The following is a 26,060-nucleotide window of genomic DNA, read 5'->3' as shown; positions in this document are numbered from 1 at the left end:
CCCACCAGGCAGGGTGCAATGTGATATCTTGTGACGTCATTAAAAGGTCACCGTCCCATGTATTGGATCATGTGGGCAAAATCTAATTCTGTGTGTCCTTAACTCAACTCCTCTGCAGTTATGAAATGCTGGCATTTTTCTTCTTCTCCTCTCATAACTATCCAAATGGAGTTGAAAAGTTGAAGTGCGGGACAGGTTTTGTAGTGCTGTTGTTACCTTGGGAAGGGGCTGCTGCGGCTTGTTGGATCACAGCTGTCTCCTGGCTCAGCTTCTTCTTTGCCTCCAGCACAGGGTTCTCAAACTGGGTTTTCTGGTTGATGTGGCTGCAACATAAACAGGCTCAGATTTAAGAGAAGAGACTTACACACACACACACACACACACACACACACACACACACACACACACACACACATGCACCTGACTTTTTGAGCTTACTGCGCCACTTTTCTGCAATTAATTATGTATGCACCTTCCCTATAAAAAGGAACCATGATTTTCTAATACAGGGATGCTATAGTGGCACCATTATAAATACATTCATAAACACAGCACACATATAAAAATAAAAGGCTGGCTTGCCTCCTCTTTATGTGGGGAAACTACTATGGCTTTTAGCATTTGTATATTGTCGGAATGAAACCCCTTTACTGCCAGCGACATCCTGTTAATCTACAAAAAGGTAAACAGCCTGTTGTCCCTCTGGCATACAAACCACAGTCATTGTATCACAGTGAGCTCATTTCAAGCTAAAACACTGGCAGCTATAAGCTCCATCTATATGCCATAAACTCTCCCAAACAGTGAGAGCTTCCCTCCCGTGTCACTTCTTCTGTCTATGAGGGATCTTTCTGCAGTGTGAGCAATAAAGCAATACACAAGTTCCCATTTTCTTTTCATCACAACAGATTGCTACCTCTCCTTCCAGCCCCCCCCCCCTCCCTCCTCCCTCCATGCATTCTAGTTGAAAGTCTCCCCCACTTCTCTCTACTGCTGTTACAATGGCCGTGATTTCCTGCTGGGGCGGTGAGTACAGAAAACACATTTTGCATCCAGACAAATACACAAACAATATGCAGAGATAGATTTACACAGACTCGCATTGTGCACACACATCGGCAGAGCACAATCAGTTCACATATAGGTCACTGCAATGTCACCCGCAGAGTTTCATTTTGCCACCCACTGGTAAACAATAAGAAAACCTTGATCAGAAACTTCAATCGTTCCTCGCCGGAGACGGAAAAAACGAGCCGTGTGCTGTATCCATTTGTTATTAGAAAGTATTGATTTATGCCGGTCCACTGCTAATGTACACTAAGCAGTGTAATATGCTTTCTGCTCCTTCTGGTCAAATGCATTTGTGTGTTACGTGCATCTGCGAGGAACAGCTGGGGCCGCTGGAGTGCTTGGAAATGACATGCATCAATAAATCAATAAAACTTACTCAACATAGTATGTGCCGTACTGTGGATCGTCAATTTCCTCCCAGCCGTAAGGTAACTCTGCAAAAAAGAAAACAGTGAGCCCATGGAAAAGATGCGAATACATAAAGATGACAGAAGGGAAGAGGAGGAAGAGCACGCAGAATGTTCAGCAGGCAATCATCCGGGAGATGTAACCCATTCAACATTGTGGCGAGGTACAGCAAGTAGCTACCAGTGTATTTCTTTCCCCCCCCCTGACTGGGACGTTTAGCATAAGAAAGGAGCCATGAAAATAGCCTACAATGATTTAGTGAAACATTTCTGTGGTTTCAACAAACAGGGCCGGCTGGAACGACTGATGTACGTCATGCCCTGATGAGCATATCAGGCAGAGGGCGAGAAAAGAGCTCTTCACGCAAGAGAGAGCTTTGGAGTAGCTTTTCAGAAGCAACACACCAACTAGCGTTCTGTCCGCCTGTACAAATCCATTAAAACCTGGCTGGAAGGTCCCACTCTTTCAGCCGTGGCCACTCTCTGTCTCTGCCTGCACTTAAGCCCACATTAGCATCCTGGGGATACAAAGGCACGTCTGGAAGTAGACCACAGCTCGACGTAAATTAGGCCACGAAGCTGAGGGGTTACTCTTAGACGACATGTCAATTCAAAGACAAGTTATAGAGTCTTATTTTAGCCTGGTTGGTTATTTAATTAAATGTGTGAAGTGCTGGATCATGTAGCGTGGGGCATACACAATAGAGATATGCCCTTGTGTAAATACATGTGCCGTAGTTAATGGAAAGACTGTATGCTTGAGTACACCCGCTGAGGAGTACAGACTACATACCTCCATCCTCACACTTCTCAGGGGGCTTCGCCTTCTTCGCCAAGCGGGGATCCAACCACGTGGTCGTCTTGGTGTTGTGACTGTGGAGCACAAGAGCAGCCAGTAAATATCAACTATAAAGACCTGTGCCAGGAGAGAAACGGCTGCTGAGGCACCAATAAAAGAAGGTGCCACGACTAATATGCTTCCTTGCATTCAGTAGGAAACATCTGATCCATCGGTTTACGCTCAGCTGTCACATTACCGTGTTTATGGTTAGGTGGCCATTTCAGAGGGGAGAAAAAAACCCTTGAATGGGAAACCTGACGGACTTGTTCATCCTCAGATGTGTTAAACAACTGGGGTGTGTAATCGGGAGGAAAATCACAATGGTCTTCTGATATCTTTAGAGACAAGTGGCTTAGAGCCAAATATAAAGAAAAACCCAGGCTTGCACGTGCACACATGTTTGCAAGTACTGTACTGTATGTACACACACACACACACACACACACACACAGACCTCTGAGAGAGTCTCGTTTACCGATTGTTCTCAAATCAAAGCATTGATCGGTTTAGTCTTAATGTTAGGTACACTTGAAACGACTGTGGCATCAATCGGAGTACATTTACACTGAAGCTCTGAGCTTTATTTACGCAATAAACCTAGAATGTCAGTCAATTTATTATGGGAGGATCAGCACGTGTATATTTTACCCAATTTACTCTTTCTTTCCCTCGTGATTAAACATGTTGTTGTTGACCTGCTGTTTTCTATCACTCAGGGATGAGTGAATGATATCACGTGCAGATCACAAACCCAGGATAATACTCAGCTAATGTATTTATGGCAGCAGGCCAGTGTATTTACGGCTGCCATGTTTATGGTAATGAAGAAACTACGCACCCGGTGCGATGTTGAGGCTCGTTGATGTGTTTTTAATAAGGTTTTTTGGCAACATTTAAACAGGTTTCTTGTTCAAAGAATCAATTAAATGTTGAGATCTTTTAATGCCATTTGTTTGCAATAAGAAAAATATGAAATATTGCCAGACATGTACTTCTCTCTCAGTTGCCTGTTTGTTAGGAAAAACCTACTGTATCGTAGCTAAAACTAATACAGTCTAAAAATAAACTTCCCTGCAATACATTCTACATCAATAAAGGTTACAACTGTTTTAAAGAGATGTTAATTCAACTTTATTATTTTGGAGGATGCGGTGGCATTGGATTGCATTATACCGACAGGTGTTTCTATTATTTTGTCCAACCCATTTATATCAGTGAGGGTGGACTATATAACAGAAATCTCTCTCTGTATAATGCAATAAAACATTCCCAAAACCCACACAGCTTATAATAACATAGGATACAGAAAGGTTGTGAACTGAGGATGGAAACTACTTGTTAAATCCCATGAAATAAATAAATGACACACTAAAAACATTACAATTGACGCTCATAAATGATGAGTCAGCTGACTAATTGGTCTCGTGACCCCGTGGGTTGTGTCTTTCACTTACTCGATGAAGTAGACCATGCCGGTCTCAGTGTAAGCCATCTCCCAGTTAAGGGGCAAAGGCTCCAGGCTGTCATCGCGGGGAAGAGAGCTCCATGTACGGAAGTCCATGCTGCTGCTGGACTGGGTGTAGCTGGGCACTGCTTTCCTCCAGTCTGCCCCCTCTTTGAGCTCTGTAGGGAGAGAGAGAGAGAGAGAGAGAGAGAGAGAGAGAGAGAGAGAGAGAGAGAGAGAGGACAGGAGTGAATGGTTAAGCGTGCAGGAACACCTCTGCTCACATGTTTTGCTGCGAGCTCGTGTCGCTCATAGGATTTGCATGCGAGTTACGGGGAGTGTGTTCGCCAAAGGGCTGTTTTGCATTTGCATGTGCACACAGTGTTCATGTTTATGCACATGTGTATGTGTGCATTCCCTGTGGGCTTCAATGATAGAGGCAGGGATTCACATTACAAAGGGCCATTTGAGCCCAAGGGGGTTTCTGTATGATAATACTTCACTGTTGCTCTTCCGCTACTACTGCATTAGTAGAAACACATTAATGAGAGACTGCTCTACTATGAACATGAAACATACAACAGAGGCCCACCTTTATTCATTTAGCATTTCACACCTTCCCTCAGAAGATGCTTATAAAGAGATGAAACACAAGTGCTTTTCATCCCTTTCTTTTTATGTGGCGCTAACCTCACAACAGAGGATGAAGCCTAAAGATGTCAGGGCGATGTGTCATCCAAGGATCCTTCCACCTGAATTTTAGATCGAATACATGCAAACACAGAGCCCCTTCAGCCGCATCACCACCGCAGTTGTTTGCAGCGTCTAAAACTCTTACAGTACTGATCAAAAACACACATTTGTACTTTGTATGTAGATGCACAAACACAAAGGGAATGTTTTCAAAGAGCCATGTAAACACTTGAAGCTGCCTGAGGGCAGAGCCGGAAGCAGAGGTGAGGTTGTGAAGTTCACAGCAGGGTGAGGGCCCACTCAACGAGAGAGTCAGGAGAGGAGGGTGGGGGGTGAGTGATAAGGACAGTCTGAGCGAAGATGGGGGAAAGCTGCAGCGAAGAGTTTAGAGACTTAGAGCTCACATTTTCCATTAACCTCTTTTTTTTATTTTTTTTTATTCGACCATAACTCTGCCCATGTATGGCTGGTCAGAGACTGCTCTGCCACAGCTGTGGGCTGTAGCGGAGCAGTCATTTGTGACTGGTTTCTTTCCATAAAAAGAACTCCTGGATGTCTGGGCATCGTTTTCTGTTTGATTTCAATATGACAGAGCGGTTGGATAAACAGACTTTGGATTTCTGTGAATCCTTTGTACAGCTGAGCAAGCAGTGTTTGAGCCGTGACTGTCAAAACAATGTTTCATTCTGGAGAGAGAAAGAAATACCATTTTTAGCTTGGATTTGCTTCAGCGTTAACCCCAGTTCTCTCACTATGAAAACACAGGTACGGTGCACAGCATGTAACCCATTTCTGTTGCGAGGCTGTTTTCCTAGTGAGCATTAAGGACAGATTTGTTCCTTAGAGAGCGGAGGAGCCGAGTGATCACATGCACAGTGTCCCGCTCTCTGGATGACACTTTCTCAAGGTGACCTGTGGTACAGCGTGTTAGAGGGGAACGGTAACAGCATTGCCAGCGGAAGATTTACCAACAGTGTAGCCAGCAGCACATTTGAATATGTGTGTAAATACTATCACTGTCACTTTGGAGACAGCTTGTCAACTATGTTTAGTCACTGCATGCAGTTTAGTAGCAGATCAGTAATAAATGGTTTGTTCATGCAGATAGTTTTAGTTTTATTTGTTTTGAGATACGAGTTTGACTATTTTGTAGATTTATGAATTAATCAAGAAGTCGATAAAACATCATGAAACCATAAAACAAGTTCCCAGATTCAAAGATGCCTTTTACAAATGTTTAATTTTATCTGACATGACGAGGTCAAAACTCCAGCAACACAACTTTATAGTCAGACCTTTTGTAAAGCTGCTGAAGTTTTAACCTCTTCAGACTTTTTGTTTTTACTTCTCTATGCACCTTGAAAGTAGTTTACCGTAATGCAAAGACAAAACAAATGGCAACTCAATCGTGACATTTAAGAAGCTGGAACCATCCCATTACTGCCGCTTTGCTTGAAAAATAAAAAACAGGAAACTGATTCTCAAAATTGTTGACGACTAATCGATTGATCGTTTTGTCTCTATCCAAAATGAGGGATAGCAGTGTTTCTGTTTTATAATTTGTCAAAGCTGTGATCTAGAGGTCTTAGTGGTTTGATTCCTTGTAACGGATACTTACATATGTCGGGCCGTTGGCTAATTATATTGAATCCACTTGAGTTAGAGAGGGTCAAGTTCTGTTGCCGCAGGTCTGTGTGCCGATATGTCTCAAATTTGAGTGGATCCAAATGAAGAAAAGAGTCAGAGTCTTTGTTTTCTGTCTATCTGGGTCTGTTGAAGTCAACTGCATTCGGATTGGATCCAAAACGCCTGCGAGGTTACAGTATGTCTTTGCTTCGGTTTGTTTCTTGATCCGTTTGTCGGCAGGATTACAGACAAAACGAATGGCCTGATTTTCATGAAAGGTGAAGGATGGGCCAAGAAGGAACACATTAAAGGAGCACATCTGAATCATGGGGCGGATACACATATTATTTTTCTTTAATGGAAACGGCCTTGGCAGAGGTCTGTGGTAGTTATCCTTGGGACTGGTTCTGACTGTTAAATCGGCTTCAGGTGGGTTTTTGTTTCAAATCAGGTCCAAAATGTTGGATCCTCTCTACTGATGGTCCCACAAACTAAATCTACACACCTCCGTCGTATTGTGGTGGTGGCAGAAATGTCAGAGAAAGATATTTAAAAACCTGGACAAACTAAATAAAATGGAATAAAATCTGCATTGCTTGATATCAGTGGTAAGTTACAGTAATATGTTCTGTAATACAAACAGTCCTTCATCCCCTGAAACCTAATTAGGAGTAATTACAGGAGACAGTGACCTAATGTGGCAATTCCACATACAACGGGCAGAGTACAGCAGAATCTCCAAAAGATAACATTAACATATTCTGTGCTTTGACATTTACTGACCTGGCAATCCATTGACCAGCGGGGGCCTCTCGTCATCATCTTCCTCCTCAGGGACTGCGCTGTCCTTCCTGTCCATCTTGCTAACTGAGGTGGTGCGTTTCCTGGGGACCTCGCCACCGTAGTCTTCATCAAACAGCACCTGATCCACCAGGTCAGGCTGCACCAGGTTGGGCTCAGCTGGAGGCTTCGGGGTCCCATAGTAGTTACCTGATAGAGTAAATGATGGTAGGAGCAGAGAGAGGAAGAGGAGAATGAAGACTGTGAAAATGAAATATACAGATTAGGAGCCACAGAAAAGACCAACATTATCACTGCAACTATTAGTTGACTGATCGCTTTGTTGATCGACAGAAAAATTATCTGCAACTATTTTGATAATCGATTCGGCTGTGGCTCAGGAGGTACAGTGGTCGTCCACCAGTAAGGTCAGAGGTTCGATCCCCAGCCCCTGCAGTCAGCATGTCGAAGTGTCCTCGGGCAAGATACTGAACCCCAACGACCAACGGTGTGTGTGTGAGTGTGTGTGAATGGTTATCACTACTGACGTGACTGATGTGCACCTTGTATGGTAGCCTCTGACTCTGTATGAATGTGTGTGAATGGGTGAATGGTGACGTGTTGTAAAGCACTTTGAGTGATCGTACAGATTGGAAAAGCGCAACATAAAAACAGTTAATTTACCATTCATTGCAATTCTTCATCCAAAAATGGCAAAAAATAAGCAGTTATCAGCCTCTTGAACATAAAGATTTAGTGCTATTCAGTACAGTAGTGTTAAGTGAGAGAAGGAGACACAGGCAGAGATATCATCCACCACGTCTAACATCACTCCAATTCATCAGAGTTAAATCAGGTTCAATTCCCTAAATGTCACACACCAGCACTCAAGGTGGACGATTTTCAAGTTTCCTAGGTCGGCTCCCTCTGTATGATTTTCACGTCTCCCTAACCTCCTGCTTTGTTTTCCCTCGATAACTTCACCACAGGGCGGTCATGACTCGTCTAACATTAACATCGCTTCACTTGGAAATTGCCAGCAACTAATTACACTGATCATTGAATACAACAATTATCCATCTCTCAGCTTGCTTTTTTTTTTCCTAATGAAGAAAAACCTTGCGTTACGGATTATAAATATTCAGTGGGATAACGGTGCTCCGTAAAGAGAGGGGATAGAGGGAAAAACTTTGTTCAATTATTTGCTCATTTAGCTCATGGGGTGATCCATCTGTGTATGGCTGGTGAGCAGTATGTGGAACTCAATTTAGGCGTAGAATAAGTAATTATTCAACCTCCATTAGGATTATAAATAATGTGTATGCTAATTTATATCCCTGACATTTATAATGATTATTTGTTTGCTAAATGCTGCTCTATCAGATATGTTTATGCAATAAAATCGAATTAATTTTTGGGCAATCCGTTTGGCATGTCAAATATGCATTCGCTTCTTAGTGTAAGTGATCACCAGATTGAGTCTGTGATTTATAATTAGATTAATTAAAGAATAGGGAGAAAAACCGCTGGGACGTTTTCAGCTATTTAATTAGCCTCCATAAACTCCATCTTATTTTCAGTTGGACCTTGGTATTATGAACCTTTGATGTACTTAAGCATGAACATGCTGACATCACAAATGCTGTACTGTAAGAGCAACATTTATCCACAGATCTTTTTATAGCTTGGTACAAAGCTGACAACTGTGTGCATGCCAGGAAGAACAGAGGGCTCTGAGGAGCACATCACAGTCATTCCAGCAGCTTTACAGCACAATGCAGTAACACCACAACAGCCTTTTTGATAAGTGAGCCCATCTTTGAGTAGGGCCTCATCTCCTCAGGCGTACCAACTATAATACACACAGTAAACTGGGTTAATGCAGCGATGCTCATCTTCCTCAAATCAGGGGGAAGGTTGAAGAGGAGAAGGAGGCTGGATGAAAGCCTGCTCCTCCTCCTTGTCGCTCGACTCTCTGTGTTTACTAAGCGACACTCATCCGCATTTGTCAAAGATGGCTTCATTAACAGGGGTGGCACCACGATAGCAAGGAGAGATTGGGTCTGCTGGCTAATCCCCGCCTGTCTGCTGCCGCATGACATTCATCTGCCAGACGCTACGTCTGTGATTAATTACATACAAACATGTCTCTTGGCCCCTGATAAATGTGTGTGGCTGATATAGAGGTGCGTTGAAAGCAGCGCGTCAGTGAAGATTTGTGGCACCATTTGCCATTATAAATGGAGGGAAGCCTCATAAGCTGATGAGCAGGGGAGCTTGTCCGACGTTACTTGTGATCCTCGTGTCACAGGGTTGATGAGCCAGGCAGAGCGAGCCTCCTCTTTCAAAGTACGTGCAGGCAATTTCATGGTGGTGGAATCAGCTGCCAGTAATGAAAAGACTCTTGTTGTCAAGGGCACTATGCATAAGCTGCACAAGGTCAAGAGCATACTTTCATCTTGCCCAAATCATGAACAGACAGCCACACAGTCATATATCCACCCTGTATACTTGCTACTAATGTACGAGTTCTGTACTCCCCAGCTCACATCCAATTTCATCCCCAGGTCTGTTTTCCTTCCTCGTTAAAATCTGTCTCTTTATCACAATGGGGATCCCAAAACAACTGATTTGACGTGGATCTCGATTTGGCAGAATGTTGCATTCCCTGATAGCAGATTAGATATGTCCTTTACAAGAGAAAAAACCCTCTTTGTGCAGAATTTCATTTCCCTCCAGTCTTGCACTGCAGCGGACTATTCAGTTCTTGTCCAGCTGCTCTGCTCTGAGAGATTGACCCAACCTGAACCTTTAGAGGCGCCGAGCCTGAGGAGGGACCAAGAGCCCAGAAAAGACTTGCTCTCAGCGCCTGGCACAGATTGCTGATGGGTCTGCTTGGCAGGCACCCTGGGACCCTCCGGACCAACAAGGAGCAGCCAGCATGTACCCAACAATCATAGAGCAGCCAGGACCCTCAGAAACAGTCTCATCCTGGCTAGTATGCATGCGAGTTGTGTCCTGACCTCTGATCAGCCTTCTTGAGAGGATGTGGGGGATTTACATGGTCATGGATGGCAGGATGATTGATAAGAGTGGAGAACAGGGTGTTTAACTTGAAATTATGTGTAAAATGCGTTAAATGACCCTCATAAAATATTTTCTAGGTAGAGGAACAACGTTATACATGAACCAACCATGACCATTAACATAATGAGCATTCAGGCAGGTCATTTGGGACTATTAGTGAGACCATTACGATTAGCTAAGAATCCCATTAGTTCAGTACCTTGAGTACAACTCACTTACTGTTGGCTTACAAACTGAATTTGTGAGCTCTTCACACCAATGTGACCCATAGAAGAGGATGTATGACCTTTCTTCTTTACAAAGAAAGAGAAAGACTGCGCTTCAATCACAACCAAATGGAGTAAATCCCATTCCTCGATCCAATTACTGCCAGCTCCTCTTTGAGTTCACTGTGCTGCTGAGAGATCAACGCTCTCTGCCACAGTGGCCATGCAGCACTTGTGCCGACTGGGTTTTAGAGGAAGAGAGGAGGGGGGACGGGGAAAGTCACCATCATAGTGTTCAGTTCTCTCTCGGGGATAGCCAAACCTTCCAACTTTTGAGAGGCTAATCCACACATCCAAGCCAAGGCAGTTCGGCTTCCACTGCAACGGGAGGTTTAGATTGGGAGCGGAGGGGCTCACCATGCCTCTGTATCAACTCTCTCTCCTATATATTTTACGCTCTTCCTCAGTTTGCTCTCCATTTCTCCCTCTCTACCCACAGTCAACCGCTATATGAAGGTGTAAATCCCTCATGGCCTCAGCTCACAGATGAAAGACAGCTCGTGGGCAACTTGGCAGCTTCTGAAACCTGATCTTTCACTTCTTAGATGATCTATCCAGACACAAGGAAAGACGGGTTTTGCGTCTGTGTGTGTGTGTGCACACGTACGTGTTTAATGTCATTGCTGCCTATGCTTCAAGGACAAGAGGTGGGAAGGGGGACTGAAGCCTTATCATAGGGATCAGAGACTGTTGGAAGAACCTCCCTCAACAGGCCCATCACACATTAGAATAAGCACTTCCCCATCCACACTCACAAACTTCTACAAACACACTTGTGCACACGCAGAGAAAGCTACTCTCAGACTTAAGGCGCTTTCTCACTGGATGAGGAATTGACTTTATCTTTTAATTCTCCATCCTATAGGAAGCACGAGACGCGGCTGAATGGGAACGAGTGAACGGTGCAGAGAGCGTCCATTCACGAGACCAGAGGTTGTCCCTAAAGTATTTAGAAAAATCCACTCCCATTTTACAGCAGCCTGGATTTGCAGTAAGAAAGAATGAGCTTAAAAAGAGAGGAAGATTACCATGTTATTGCTATAATCATTGCGCAATGTGAGAGAAATCCTCCGTTCCAATCCCCTCATGACACAAATACACTGCAACTGTCTGACTTTCCAAGACCTTTCAATGCAGGGCAAGTGCTTATTCTCCATTGTGGTTTAAAAGGTGTTAGACATGGTAAATACTTTGCCATTTAGCTCAAATATCCCTCCTTGCGTAAACTTCTTAGTGGAAAGAACATGACTGGGCTCGTCTACTTGTTGTAAAATATCAGTCGCCACTGACACGCAGCCAGATGCAGTTTATATGAACATAAATTGTATAAAAGTTGTTTTTAAGAGTGACAAGAGTAGAGAAGGGGGGGTACTTTAAAAGCTCTTTCAGATCATTCAAGTTTTGCATGCTTGTGATGAACAAAGGCTTACTGGCTGTGCGAGGACAGAGGGCGGGAAAAGGAGGAGGTTGGTTTATTGGACAGGTTTACATAAAGGTCACAATCAGGTGCTCCAGCTGCTTGCATGCTCAGACTCTATTGTGTGGCTATCCACGGTATATTGTCAAGAACGGGCCGAGACTTGCCGGCACAGACACATAGACACACAGAGGCACAGAATGTGTGCTTGCCTTACATCTGGGTCTAAAAGGCTGAGTGGCGTTTACTCTTTGGTAAATGTAAGGTGTATTTTAATCCCCGCTGACAAAAAAAGATACACCCTTGTCCTGATTTCCACAGAAGTTCCATTTATAGTTAAATATAATGTTTGCATACTACAGCGGCTCCATTCGATACACAGTGTGGAGGAACAGAACAGCGGAGTTCATCTGAAGGGCTGTGAATATCGCTGCTAATCTGACTGTCACTTCTAGCCAGTCTTTAATCATGTTTCACTGATCAATACATTTCGTCCCGCTTGTCACATTTCACTAAGGCTGCAAGTCATAATGACTGTGAATATCGAGTTTACACTCACTGCATTATAGAGAGCAGTCAGTGTGAATCATGTTCAGGAATGCATGCAGGTTTCCCATAATCTCATGATACCTACCATCATAGGTCCCACTCTCCAGTAAAAGTCCACTCTCCTCCAGGATCCTGAAGTCTCCGCCACTGATAAAGTTGTAGTCCACTCCTGGCACCTCCCCGTCTCGAGGAATCCGCGTGGTGCCTGAAAAAAGAAAGAAAGAAAAAGGCATAAAGATAACATGTTTTAGGATAAGCGGTAGACGATGGATGGATGGTAAACGTGCGTTGAGTTAACGACGTTGCATTGTGAAATGCTTTTCGAAGTAGTATTTGGCTTTTGTTGTGGGTAAAGCCTGGAAAGTGAGCAGAGAAATGTTTCGCTCAGTTCCAATCCTTTATCAAACGCATTCTTACCTGTCTTCCAGCGTAGCAACAAGATGTGTATATACACATAATGAGTGTGGCTGCAACTTGTACATAAAAAGCTTTATTCCACTAGGCACACGGGCATCCCTTGCTCACGATTCATGAGATGCAGAGTATCCAGTCTGTGTTTTTATGATCTATCTCTGTACGAGGCTGCAGCACATTTCACTAAAAGGGTGTATTTCTCATTTTTGAACGAAAACCCCAAAAGACCATGGTGCAATCCAGGGAAAGGTAAATGATTGATGAGGCTCTGTGGTGGTATTTATTTAATCCTCTATGAGTAACTGCAGCTTCTACTAACAAGTTATTATTTGGAGGCTCTTGATGTATGGACCGGCTACAGCTGAAATGAAGAAAGCAGCCATGTAAATAGTGGATGGAAGCGATGGGTTGGGTAACCTCCTGGAGTGGTTTGAGTTCCCTCAGTGGGCAGCGTCAATGCAAATGTAACAAGGCCATTCTGAGTGCAGAGTCTGCTCCTGTGGTGAAGCTACAGTCTATTTCAATACTGATGGGAGGTTTTTTTTTCCCATCCAGGAAGACTATCCACAAGGCACAAATGGACACCAAATGATTACATTAGCATGCGGATTATGTAAACCATATCCCATGAATAAATAAGTAGGACTGTGCTACTATTGCACTCAAGGCTAATTAGGTGGTGTGTCACCAGACTTGTAAAGTCCATAGAAATAGCCTCAGCTGAACGGGAGGCAGGACAGCAGTTATTTATTGCATGGGAGGCTGAACAAAGCACCAACCAATCATCAGTGCTACATTCCATGGCAATCTCTGTCACCTAAATTTACTGTCGCCCATGGTTATGGAACAGATTTGTTCATTCACTCGGCCTGGTGAATCGCTTTCAGGGTCGTGGAGAGGACAGTGGGGTGAGGGTAGGAGGAAGGCTGAGAAACACCCGTGCAGGCCACCAGTCGATTCCGAAAAACAGGCGATTTCAAATTTAAAATCAACCTGACTTTAGTGTCAGAGGACATCAGAGCACGCCGAGGAGCCCTGCAGCAGCACGGGGAGGAGAGAAGACTCCACACAGAAAAGATTATCAACCGAAGCTAGTAATATCTTTTTGTGAGACAAGTCGGAAAGAGATGCATCAGGATCAGAGTTTAAAAACCTTTTCACACAAGTAGTTCGACCCTCACTGTGTACCTGCATTTGCTTATCTGTTTGATCACATGTACATACGTTTCATTGAAACCTTAAATAGCATATTCTGGGAACTCATCGAAACATGCTGTTGCATCTCTGAAGTAGATTCCTTGACACTTGTAGAGTCTCTGCTGCAATTAGCAGTGAAGCCTCTGTACAGATTGTTGTGGCCCAATGGCCTATTAAATAACTTTATGTTGCTGTTCCCCTTTTGTTTTCTAGCTCTTATATTTTCTGGCTAATTGGAGCGTGACAGCTTCTCTGCAACCGAGGAGTAAACTCACAGTTTGAAAAAGAAAATATCAGAGAGGCTTTCTTCCACAGCGCGCCTTGATAGCACGCTTTGTGTTACCAAAAGCAGTTGACATTGCTTCGTGTGTGACAATGTCGGCCTCTGCTGCTTCTCATTACCAACTTGTTTGCCAGCCCGCAACCGGCTTTGGTCACTCAAAAAGGTCCCCTGTAGCCCAATTACTTGAGCCACACTTATGTACCTGCCAAGAAGCTCCCCGAGCCATCATCCTGGATGTCACACCGATATATACCATACGCGTCCTATTGGGGATCAGTCGCTGACAATATAATGAGGGCTTCCTGAGCTTTGAGGGTTCATCTGACTGAAAGCAGCAAATCTTTTATCGCAGAACTTTGTAACATCCTGTCGTACTTTATTTTTCAATACAGGCGTCGACACTTTGGATATGCCTTCAATTAACTGTCGGAGACCGCTCCTTCAAACAAAATGCTCAGTGTACGTTAAAAAGATGCAGTCGATACGCTGCAGCTAATTAAACTAGACAAGAGAGAGGTGCAGATACAGAGAGGCGTTATCAAAGAAAACAAAGACTTTGTCAGAATACAAAGTTATACACAGTGTTGTGCAGTGCTGGGAAAGGAGAGCATGTTACAGCATTAGGAACATTTCAGCATTTTGGGAAATACACTTAATCGCTCTCTTGCCGAGTTAGATCAGAGGATCGATACCACTCTCATGTCTGACCAGTGAGTATGAAGCAACAGCCAGCATCGGGTGTGCTTAGCTCAGCGTAAAGTATGGAAACAGGAGAAAATCTGCCCACCGTGCTGGTGGGCAGATTTCCTCCCTGTTTCCAGTCTTTAAAGTCTTTAAAGTTCACTAATAAACATGTTATACTTCATCCTTTTTGTTTAATCCGTGCCATAACCAAAGTGTAAAAAGTACAATTAGGCGTTTCCACTGGTTGCCAGGCAAGTTAACAATGAAGACGACTACAGTAACTCAGTTTGTGCTCTGGTGGGCAAACAACCCACCGTGTAAACCAAACAGTCATTTTCACATTATAGCTTTTATACGGATAAAGAAATGTAGATATAAAGTGGATTTTATTACATTTGGACAGAACCTGTTTCCGTTTCCTGTCTTTATGCTAAGCTAAGCTAACCGGCTGCAGGCTGTTGCTTTGTTTTTCCCGGACAGATCTAAGAGTGCTATTGATCCTCTCATCCAATTCTTGGTAAGACAACAAATGAGCACATTTCCCAAAATGTCAAACGATTGCTTTAATATCATGGCCATGCACAGCGGTTTACAGCCATGTGTTTACATGAGTCTGTGTCTGTGCGTCTATCCGGGAGTGAAACAAATTGTCACTTTAGTCTTGCAAGGTCTCACGCCTGTGCAGTGCCGAGACCTATTTTTCAAACTGTCTGGACTGAGAGGATGTCACGATGGAAACATCAGAGCTAGTCAGTCAGAAATGGCAGGCCATAAATTTAACATGGTGATTTCATGCATAGTTTTATGTTGGTACTTAAAAAAAGAAAAGAAAAAAAGATGGCTTAGGGCTTTGCTGTTGAAATGGCGGAAAAGTAAAAAGGGAAGAAAAGAAGAAAGCGGATCATTACAAAGCCAGTCTTTTAGTCCTTTTGTGAAGTGCTCGGTTTTAAGATGCTGAGGGAAACTCTGCCGCATGGCTTACTCTGCTGTTGTGAAGGAGAGTATAGCTAATAATATTTAACAAGAAATACAAAACTACTTACACGTCGAATATCCACCATTATTCTTTTATCCTAAAATATAATATTAGTCAACTGAAGAGGAGGTAAAAGAAAGAGCATCCTCTCTCCTGAAATGGTTACAACAAAGCATGCAGAAAGGTCACAGTACAGCTGTATGTACCACTTCATCCCTGCAGTGTGTGTCTGTGTGTGAGATCAAACTCTTTCTGCCTATCTCCGATATCAGCGGGGAGTTAAGGGGCTGTGTGTGACCCCGAGCTTTCCGTCCTCTTAAAAAGAAAATCCTCCCCCTTTTGTCCTCTTGTGAGCCTCCTCCAGCTTTTCTGTAAGAGGCCAAATGAGATGAAACCCGTCCCAAGACCCAGTGAAGGAGACTCAGGGATTTACCACACACACAGGCAGTGCACAGCTTCCTCTCTTTGTCTCTCCTATCCCTCCACAGACCACACTCAATGCCTGTCTTTCTCTCTTTCATTTTAATTTGTACATTCCTGTTTTAGGTGTCATAACCGGCCTCAAAGTAGAAAACTAACACTTTCATCAAAGTGCTGCGGCTCAGCAGAATTGACCCGGTGGTGTTGGTTGGACTCAACAAGACCAGATCAGCTGCCGTTGTTTCAGAGTGCAGCTGGTAGTAAAGTGAAGTGGACCATTGGCACAGTGACACAAGCCGCCTCTGCTAATCCTCTCGCCGTCTGCCTGATTGTCACACACATTTCGGCTATAAATGCGTATGCTTATTTATCATCAACGTGTGGTGTTCTACTCTCTCAACCTGCCTCGTATACTTCTTACGCAGAGTATTGATTTCCTACCATGGGAAAATTATTTCTCTAGTTTCAGTGCCAAAAAAGATGAAGAGTCGAGCATGTAAAGCACGTTTAGAGGGTGAAGCTGCAAGAGCTTTAGAGAATAACTGCAGTAAGAGCAGGAGAGTGAGTTTCGGGAGTTCAGAAAAATCAACAGACAAGCCTCAACAAGCAGCTTGTCTTTTGGCTGCATTGCAGTGTGGTTAATGTGAGTTTGGCCAGTTATCTGCAGAAATACAAAACAGACCTGAAAAGTCTTTTATTTGGAACTCTTGAGCAAGGCGCTCAGCTGATATTTAGATTACAAACTTTGCATTTTGTAAAATACACTAAATATATTGGAGGAGATATGTGTATACTGTATGTTAATGTGATTAATGGCAGGGCTCAATCTGGGAGCCACAACTGCTCTGAATCAACTGAACTCTCTCTATATGGACCCTAACCCTAACCCTACTGATGTCGGGATGTGAATACTTAACATTGTGGCTTAGACTTTTTAAATTTAAACATTAAAACCGGTCTTTATTACAGTGGTGAACACAATTAATTAAATAAATAGATTTAGCTTCTCTTGTTATCCATTTTTATACTTGACATGTAGCCAAGATCAACTTTAAAATATCAAGAAAGCTGCAAACAGAAAGAAAAACCAAGCATTTTAAAAGAAAAAGAAAAAGGCAAAAGTAATTGGAACAGAGAAAGAGTGAAAGTGAAACAGAGAGGGTGAATGATGGGCGACTGAAAGCGAGCCAGTGAATGACTGGAGGTGCCGTCGCTGTGCGAGTCCTGGTCTTTTGCTCATTAAGACAGTAATTCAAGCCGGGGATTAGAGAGTCAGACTCGTGCAGCGAGCCCACTGGCTGCGGATGATGAATGGTGGTTGCGGGCCGTAAAAAACCTCAACGACCGCCACTATTGTACACCGAGACTAGAATTACCACCTTGCGGTTGCTAGTTTACAACCAAGTCTGTCCAGACTCACAATATAATCTATGTAGTGAGACTTTGAAGACATTTAATTAAAGTTATCACTATATTGACATGACGTATAATTCCAGTCAATAACCTCCAGTGGGAAACATGGCGTCTTCACTTGCAATGACAAACACCTGAAACTACATTATCTGCAAAACCAATGGACTAAAAAGACTCAGATCCTTCAGTGTGTGTAACGGGATCATGCAGTTACTGGATGTCATTGCAGTTGTACGAGTACGGGAACTGTAAGGAGAGGAAGAGGGAGAGAGACGCAACCTTGATGTGGGCAAGAGATGTGACCCAAGACCAGATTATCATAGTTTAATACGGACCTGCCATTGTGTATTCAACCTGCGTTTGACCCGTTCATATTGATGCTGAAAACCTGTGTAGGCCTGCTTTTTTTTCCACACAGAAAATTGATCAGGAATCAATAAGGGAATCGATAATGGCATCGGTATCAATTCAATCTTAACAATTCCCTCCCATAGTGCTGACATCAAGGCTTGGAGGTCAGCAAGGTGCTCATGTTGGATCTGGACAGTGTGGCAGAGGCGGAGGAGGAGGACGGTGAACAAAATTAAAACGATCTCGGATAACCCTTCTCACCGTCTCTCCGACGAGCTGAGGCAGATTGGCAGCTTGTGCAGAGAGAAGGATGAAGGGCAAGATTAAATGCCTGGGAGTTGTTCCTCATCCGTGTCGAGGGTCTAAAGATAGAGGATGTTGTTTGCCGAGTCAAATTCCTTGTACGTGTTCATATGCTTGGCCAATAAAAATGATAAAATGTGGATGCTTCACATACTTCTTGAACCCAGCAGCACAAAAATATCTATTCAATCACCACATTTTCAAGGTGGGCACACAAGATTGGTGTCACAAATTCAGTATCCGAGCAAATGTGAAATATTGTCAAAATCTCCCCTGAGGTATGCCGTTGAAAAATGGCCATAAAAAGTGTTCTTGCAGAACATTGTGATGTCACAGTGAAGTTGACCTTTTGGATATGAAATGTCACCACTTCATCATTTTGTCCTAATAGACATTAATGTGAAATGTTGTCTTAATTAGCATATGAATTCTTAAGTTATGGCCAAAAACGTCACAGTGACCTTTGACCAACAAATGTGAAAGATTTCATCCTGGAGTCCAAGTGGACGTACAGTATGTGCCGAATTTGAAAGGAAACCCTCAAGGCGTTCCTGAGACATCAAATGCGATGGAAAACCCTTAAAACATTCTGCCCTCGGGACACAGCCATCGCCGGCAGTCGAGACAAAAAAGAAAGAAAATAGAAAATAGAAAGCCGTGGTAGTGAAGATCGGGAAGTGCGTTCAGGTGGATGACAGAGAGCAGTGCAAGCAGGCGGTGGGTTCGTGCGTGCATGTTTGTAGAAAAAAGCAAGAGAGACTGACTTAGTTATCCTTGAAGATAAATCACAAATGCGTTTTGTAAAAACTCTATAATCATCTTTTGTCCATCCACTATAAGTGACCTGATATAAGCCCAACGGACCTTTGAAAAGAAAAATTCAATAACAATTGAAGTTGAACTCAACGGCCCTGGAAACAGCCAATCTCAGAAGGTGAGTGACAGGTATATGAAAGAAAGAGGTGAGTTAATGAAGGTTACACACAAGGAAGAAGTGGTTGGGGGGGGTATTCCTTCTCTTCCAAGACAAAAAGAAAAAAACCCCCAAAGAAATTAAATATACATGAAAGGTAAGCAGCTTACTTCCTAAAAAATGTCACACTTGTGCATCCAAGTCCCCTCTGAACAAGACAGAGAGCAACTTCCAGCCCTCGGGGAGTGGAGAGCAGAGACGCTGCTTGTTTGTGACAGGTCTGTCCTGAGAGTCTGTCATCGCCCGAGGAGCAGTCGCTCTGCATGTGACTAAAACCTTGACTACACTCAATTATGGCGCTCCTCTGAGCAGAGTCGCTTCTCAACCAGACGTGGGAAATATTTAGGCCAAAATATCTGTATGAACATCATCATAGTTTCAGGGATTACATATACTGCGTCATTGTCGCGTCTCCTGTTGATGTAATTCCACTTCCACGCGTCATCTGGCGTTTCACAAACGCAGTGTAATGTCTCTTTAAACATCAGCAGAATGATGAGAGGAGACGTCTTTAATTCAGTTAGTTGTTCAGCCCCCCCTTTTCATAAATGGAATATGAATTACAGAGCCTTTTTTTAAGCCGATAATCATCTTTGCTGCTGCTGTAATTTACACAGACAGATGCTGTGTACTTGGAAAAAAAGAAAATGTAATTGCAAATAACCTGCATTCCTCCAACCCACACAAACCTTAATCAGGATATTAATTTACACCTTTACTATACTAACAGCCGTGTCACTCTAATTTTGGTAATTTCCATGCTTTCATTTCAAAGATTTACAATATTCAAACCCATAAAAAACCCAACTGAAGAAAATACAGAGAGTCAGGCGGTGATGTGAAATGTGCTTTTTTCCCCTGAGCTCTTGGAAAGTGACATTTTACAGATAAAAGGTTTTTTGTCTGCATGGTAAAAGCAAATTGTACACTACTTACTCACTCCTAATACATGTTATGCAGCCATTAGACAGACTCTTAGATCAACAGCGTTTTTTTAATATTAACATCAAGTCGTCTGTACCGACCTTTTTTAATTTAACATTCCATCACAGCGAAGAATAATAGTGGACGATGGACCCACTGAGCGGGATGTCAGCGAGGGAAAAGAGTTGTTTATGGAAATAATATGGCTTTGATCAGTGATGATACGGCACGGAAGTAAATAAGTTACATGGGGGGGTTGGAGAGTTGTCCTTGAATGGGTTGCTATGGTGACATTGAAACGTGTGTGTTTTTGCAGACTTTGTGACAGAGAGCTTTGAGGGGCTGATGCGTGAGCGTGTGTGTGTTTGTGAGAGTGGCGAGTCTATTCGTTCCCTTGTAGCGTAATAGAAAGAGAAACACATTAACGCAGCATCTAGCGGCTCGGACTCCCAGCTGTGGGACGCATACAGAACATCCTCTTTGTTCCCTTAAGATGCTTCAGATAATAAAAAATAAAAAACCATATATGCACTGTAAGTAGGTTATACTGTGCATTTCTGGTCTGCTTTGTGCTTGCAGGGTCTTTTGAGTGTGGTGAATGAGCGGTATGGACACAGTCCTATTTGGTGTACTTACAGGGGATGGTGCGTAGGTAGAGGTTGTCCCGTATGATCTGTTGGAGCTTGTGGTCCAGCGAGCCCTTCTGAAACTGCAGACTGAGGTAGTGGCGCAGGTCCGTGTTCAATACTTTACCTGCAAAAACAGAGGCAGGAAGGGGTCAATAAAAACATGGCGGCGCTCTCTCTGAAGGGTTTATGTGTAAAAGGAAATCTATCCAAGTGACATGTACCTTCACAAAGTGATCAATACCACGGAACTGAACTGTTTTTCTACTTGACAGGTTACCCTTTTGGAGAATAGATGTTAAATTGTTGGGTATTTTCCACAGATATTGAGCGCTTAAGTAGCATAAACATCATTATCACCAGAGTGGCAATCTCGTAGATTGTCGGAGGAATAAATGTCACCATCTAATGCCGGAGGAGGCGTCACAACGGTGATGAAAGCATTGCAATATTTATTATTATTTATGTATTTGCAGTGTCGGGACTTTTCCTGGAAAACAAATTTTGTGTCACAGTTTTTCTCCATCGTAAACACACACACACACACACACACACACACACACACACACACACACACACACAACAAAATGGAACAATTCTGAAAACGTGAAGCTCATGTATCAACAGCAAGACTCTAAACACAATTCAGTTGTTTCCATTCAAAACATAGAATATAGGTATGTACATTAAAGGAATATTACATTATAATGACACAGTTATCCAGTGAAACCATCACTATTCTAACTTTGTAAATGTTGCTCCGGGGGCAGATGTATTTTTTCAGATTGTGCGACACACTTCAACGTAAGCAGGTCAAATAAATGAAACCCTCTCAAAGCCCTTCAGATAAACTCAAACTCACAATAAGTGTGTTGAAGGCTTTCACTCAGTTGCAATATTACCCGCAGCATTACACATACAGTACGCCTGTATGCACGACCACCTGTTCTGTCTAGCAGAGAGCTTAACTCCTTGTTGTTTCACCTTTTAATTCCGGTTTGATCAGCGTGGGGAGATTGTAGTTGAGGTGGAGGGCGAAGGTTAAACAGATTATTAAACTCTGATCTCTTCTGTTAAATCCATTTTTATCATTAAAGGGGAAGTTTTGGGTACGAATGAGGTTACAGAAGGATATTTGGCCTAGAAACACTTAAAAATGAGAACGCTTTTCTGATTATTTTCGTACACAGAAGCTTGTTAAAAACAGAAATACTCAAGAACACACTGGACTAAGCTGAATTCATTGTCATCACTGCTGTCATTCTTCTGAAGCAACAAATCTGGGATCCAAACGGCGGAGAGACAGATGATGGATGCCATAGGCTCGATTCTCTTTACAGTTTCAGCAATCCCACACAAGCCTCAAAAACTTTTCACCAAAAAGATGCGCAAAGCCGCAACCTCAAAAGTGAGGCGCCAGAGATTTTCATGAGAAAATCTAAAAAAGATATCGCCTTTGCTCTCAGCTCCCAGAAGTCTTTGTAAAAACAAAGCAAGTTCATGCAAAGTTTGAGGCAGAGGAAGACTTCAGAGTTGTCATACAAAAGCAGGGGGAAAAAGTTTTTTTCTCTGAAAGAACATGATGAGGAGTTTTGAAAACAGGAAGAGATCTTCGGTGTCTGCCTGCCCTCAGTTTCAGTGTGAGCCTCATCTTGACAGACAGGGGAGAGTAGGCTTTGAAACAGTTTGACTACAGAGAAGTAATCATTCCCCCCCCCCCACCCCCATTTCTCTCCCATGTACTCACTCTGTCTCTCTTTCCCTCTCCGTTGCACACACAGACCAAACTGTGCTCAGCACGATTCGTCTCTGCATTGCTATGAATACCAATCAGAAGGACTAAAAAGATGAGATCTTGCTACTGTAGACGTACTGTATGAGCTAATAGAGAGGGGAGCTGTACTTTACTACAAAGATGATAGAATAATGATGAGCTCTGGGAATATTTCAGCAGGATTTCTCAACCCTTTAAATCCTCTTTTCCTGCTCAACTCGTGACAGAAACCAACCCTGCCATTATTGTGACACCACATCCTATTATTTTGTGTTCTAAACTTACTCTCGCGCAGAGTTTTGGAAGCCGTTTTTGACTCGCATCAAAATGCGCCTCATGTCCACGGGCCTCGCTGCCATCTGACACTGTTTTAGGAGCGTTCATCCCGACGGGCCTGGCTTTTCAGAATAAAAGGTTGCACCGTTCTCCGTCTGCCTCTCCGAAGAGGGCTGCATCACAGCTGGTCTCGCAGACAAACAGACTGGAGACTGGGGAACCAAGGCCCAATCTGGCAAATACATCTCAAAACTGTCCTAGAATACCCTTTTTGTTCAAATTCAGCACGCACACAAGGGAATTAGAAAGGGAAACATGGCCGTTTCAACAAACTACATGTGCTCCATATGCGCTTTTAGTTAGTGACATACTGCAGCGTCTACAGGAGGAATCAACAAAGTTAGCTTCCAATCAAAATAGCCTCGTCTTAAAGCCAAAACACGTCACCTGTTTAGACATTAAACACAAGATACATTTAACATCAATCTGTGGCCTGTCGACTGGCTTTTCAGTGATGTTCAGAATGTATTGAGGCATATATTTGCTGTCAATACAGTAAACCAACAGCGAGAGCAGCAAATATTAGTGTTTTTTCTTCTTCTCTTCTACTTCTTACATGGATACTTCAGCCTCAGTTATGACGTATAGACAACTCAAATAAGAAATTAACACCTGCCATGCTAGCTGATAACGTTTTGAAACTATATCCTTTGAATACTTGTCTTTTTGCTTTTTTGTCTCGCTTCCTACTCTTTGAATTTCCTTCCCGAGGTGCCTTTAAATGATTATTTTCTCCCTGAAGTAAAGGATTTTCTTTTTAGCTGTTTTTCTTCTGGCTGGGTCAGGGAATCATTGATACTGTGGCCTGTAAAGCCCATTGAGCGCATGTAATATTGGGCTTTAGAAATAAACTTGACTTTAGCAGTTTTTGATCTTTTCTTGTTGATCTTTTTCCCACACATCACATCAAATATTACTCTACGCATTGAACCCTTAATTGTAGGCTAAAAACTTTGGATTTGTGATGATGAAACTCTCTCTTTGATGATGAAATAACGGTAACATCTTCTTACAGCAGTCAAGGGCTCTCTGTAAGGCACACACACACATGCACATGTCCTGCCTCAACCATCAGTAGCCAACAGTCCTCCGCAGTAGATGTTTGTAGCTGTACAGTAGAGCTAGCAGGTGTGGATGTGTCTGGCTATAAAACAGTGCTCCGACACACTTCACTGGATAAATAAAAGAGAAACGAAGCACACACACACACACACACACACACACAGATACACACACATTGGTCTGATCTGTTCATTGCCGTACAAGTACAGTGCTAGAGTGTGGCCTTTGTGGCTCCCTGGGTCCTGTCGTAGACTGTTAGTGAGGCTGTCGCATCAGAGTTCCCCATTCCTCCTCCCCATAGATAACACAGCTATTGTAGCAGGCCTTATTTTGCTGTGACGGGGACTCAATGGGCTCTATTGTGCCCCATCGGTGATTCACCCTACAGCCAGACAGGAAGATGGAACACTTACAACAGAAAATCATAAAAAGGGGAATTTAACTACTGTTAGCTTTCTTTCTTGTCATAACTTTTACCATTTCTGTTTCCCCCCTTTATTTATTTCATTCTACTGAGGCTGCAGTGAATGTGGAGGCAGAAAATGATCCCTAATGTATTTCCTGTCAGTTATATCATGAGCTATATTCTCAGGCTTCCTTCCAAATTGAATGAGATTTGACAAATCAAACGTCTCGTTCCCTTTAAATGAAGCTGATGCTTTCCACTGAACTCAGCTGAAGATCATCTACTCTCCTCTGCTGCCTTGTCATTTTTTTGCGTGAAGTGACGGCGGGGGAAAGTGTCAGAAAAGAGAGCGAGGTCACCCACGGGAATCCTTCAACACTATGTTGCCATTTCACCTGGCATCAGCAGTGCTCCTCTTTTATCAAAAACCGGAGGCTTAGAGAAAAATATCTGCAGTGACACAGACGGAGCCTGGCACCCCGAGTGAAGTGACATCCTCACTTAGACCGACACCTCACTCAGAAGCCGCAGAATTAGATTAACACTCCAAGCTCAAGACATGACCGTCTCTCACACACAAGCACATGTCAAGCATCTGTTTGAATCGTTCTGGGAATGTTATTTTAAAATGCACTCATTCTGTGAAAATAATTACATAAGATCGTCAGGGTGAAAACACATCATGTCAGTTTTAAACTGGAGGTATTGAAATCACTATAAGGAATAAATCTACCATCAGGTATATTATTGACGTCTGTCTTCTAAACCAGGAAGTTATTTTTCTAAATTCCCCAGAATTTACGCAGAAGAGAATTTCCGACAATTAAAATATTTGAATTTGTAATATTATTTTATCTTAAAAAGGTGCAAATCAATTTAAATATTGTATTCAAATAAACTGCACATTCTTACTAATTATTTGATTCTGATGTAATCACTGCAAGAAACAAAACAAAAAAAGTATACATAGTTACAGTGCCATCTACCATTTGTAATCCTCCAATCTAAGCAAATACGCATATTTCCCAGTATGTAAAGCTATTTATTTGGGAGGAGTAGGGCTGTGCATGGAGAGATTTTGCATCCTCTTGATGGTTCTTTTTCCAAAACACAGTGACGTGCGAGTAAACTCTTGGTGTGTATTGCGACATTTCATTCGGAGGCATTCTCCCTGAGGCTAGTGCGACGTCCACAGGGAGGTCTTTAGCTCCGTGATCTGACTGTCACTTAATTAACGGCCTTCTGAATAGTGAATATGTTGTCAGGTCTGGAGCTGTTCCCTCACACTGTTCTCAGTGCACTAGGCTATCTCATAGGAATACTAAAGACAGGGATTCTAGAACTCTAGACAGGGATTCTAGAACTCTAGAACTCTAGACAGGGATTCAAGAACTCTAGACAGGGATTCTAGAACTCTAGAACTCTAGACAGGGGTTCAAGAACTCTAGACAGGGATTCTAGAACTCTAGAACTCTAGACAGGGGTTCAAGAACTCTAGACAGGGATTCTAGAACTATAGAACTATAGACAGGGGTTCTACAACTCTAGAATTCTAGACAGGGATTCTAGAACTCTAGAATTCTGGAATGTGACTGCGATCTCTGTCTCCTACATTCAGTAGACTCAACACCTTCATTTCTTTCCTCTCTATAATAGATACCCAATGGATTTCCAGACACTTAGCTGTAAAGCAACATACAGTCCGCTTTAATCCAGAGATCTTTACTGTGAAACGAG

At 42.9% G+C, this 26,060-nt stretch overlaps 1 protein-coding gene across 4 annotated transcripts in view; it reads right to left on the bottom strand.

The window, feature by feature from the left end:
* magi3b (membrane associated guanylate kinase, WW and PDZ domain containing 3b) overlaps positions 1-26,060 on the bottom strand; it is a 115,458-nt gene that overhangs the window by 18,985 nt on the left and 70,413 nt on the right. For all 4 annotated transcript variants that reach the window (XM_029431869.1, XM_029431868.1, XM_029431870.1 and 1 more), the window contains 7 exons: positions 20,756-20,872; positions 12,267-12,386; positions 6,866-7,072; positions 3,774-3,942; positions 2,272-2,351; positions 1,448-1,505; positions 217-323 (listed from right to left, as the gene is read on the bottom strand). In XM_029431869.1, coding sequence (XP_029287729.1) covers positions 217-323; positions 1,448-1,505; positions 2,272-2,351; positions 3,774-3,942; positions 6,866-7,072; positions 12,267-12,386; positions 20,756-20,872 — 858 coding nt within the window. The remainder of the gene's footprint in view (positions 1-216; positions 324-1,447; positions 1,506-2,271; positions 2,352-3,773; positions 3,943-6,865; positions 7,073-12,266; positions 12,387-20,755; positions 20,873-26,060) is intronic.

Source organism: Cottoperca gobio, chromosome 5 (genome assembly GCF_900634415.1).
Source record: "Cottoperca gobio chromosome 5, fCotGob3.1, whole genome shotgun sequence".
NCBI classification, from domain to species: domain Eukaryota; kingdom Metazoa; phylum Chordata; class Actinopteri; order Perciformes; family Bovichtidae; genus Cottoperca; species Cottoperca gobio.
The sequence above is the reverse complement of the archived record's forward strand: the minus strand, read 5'-3'. Positions and strand labels throughout refer to the sequence as shown.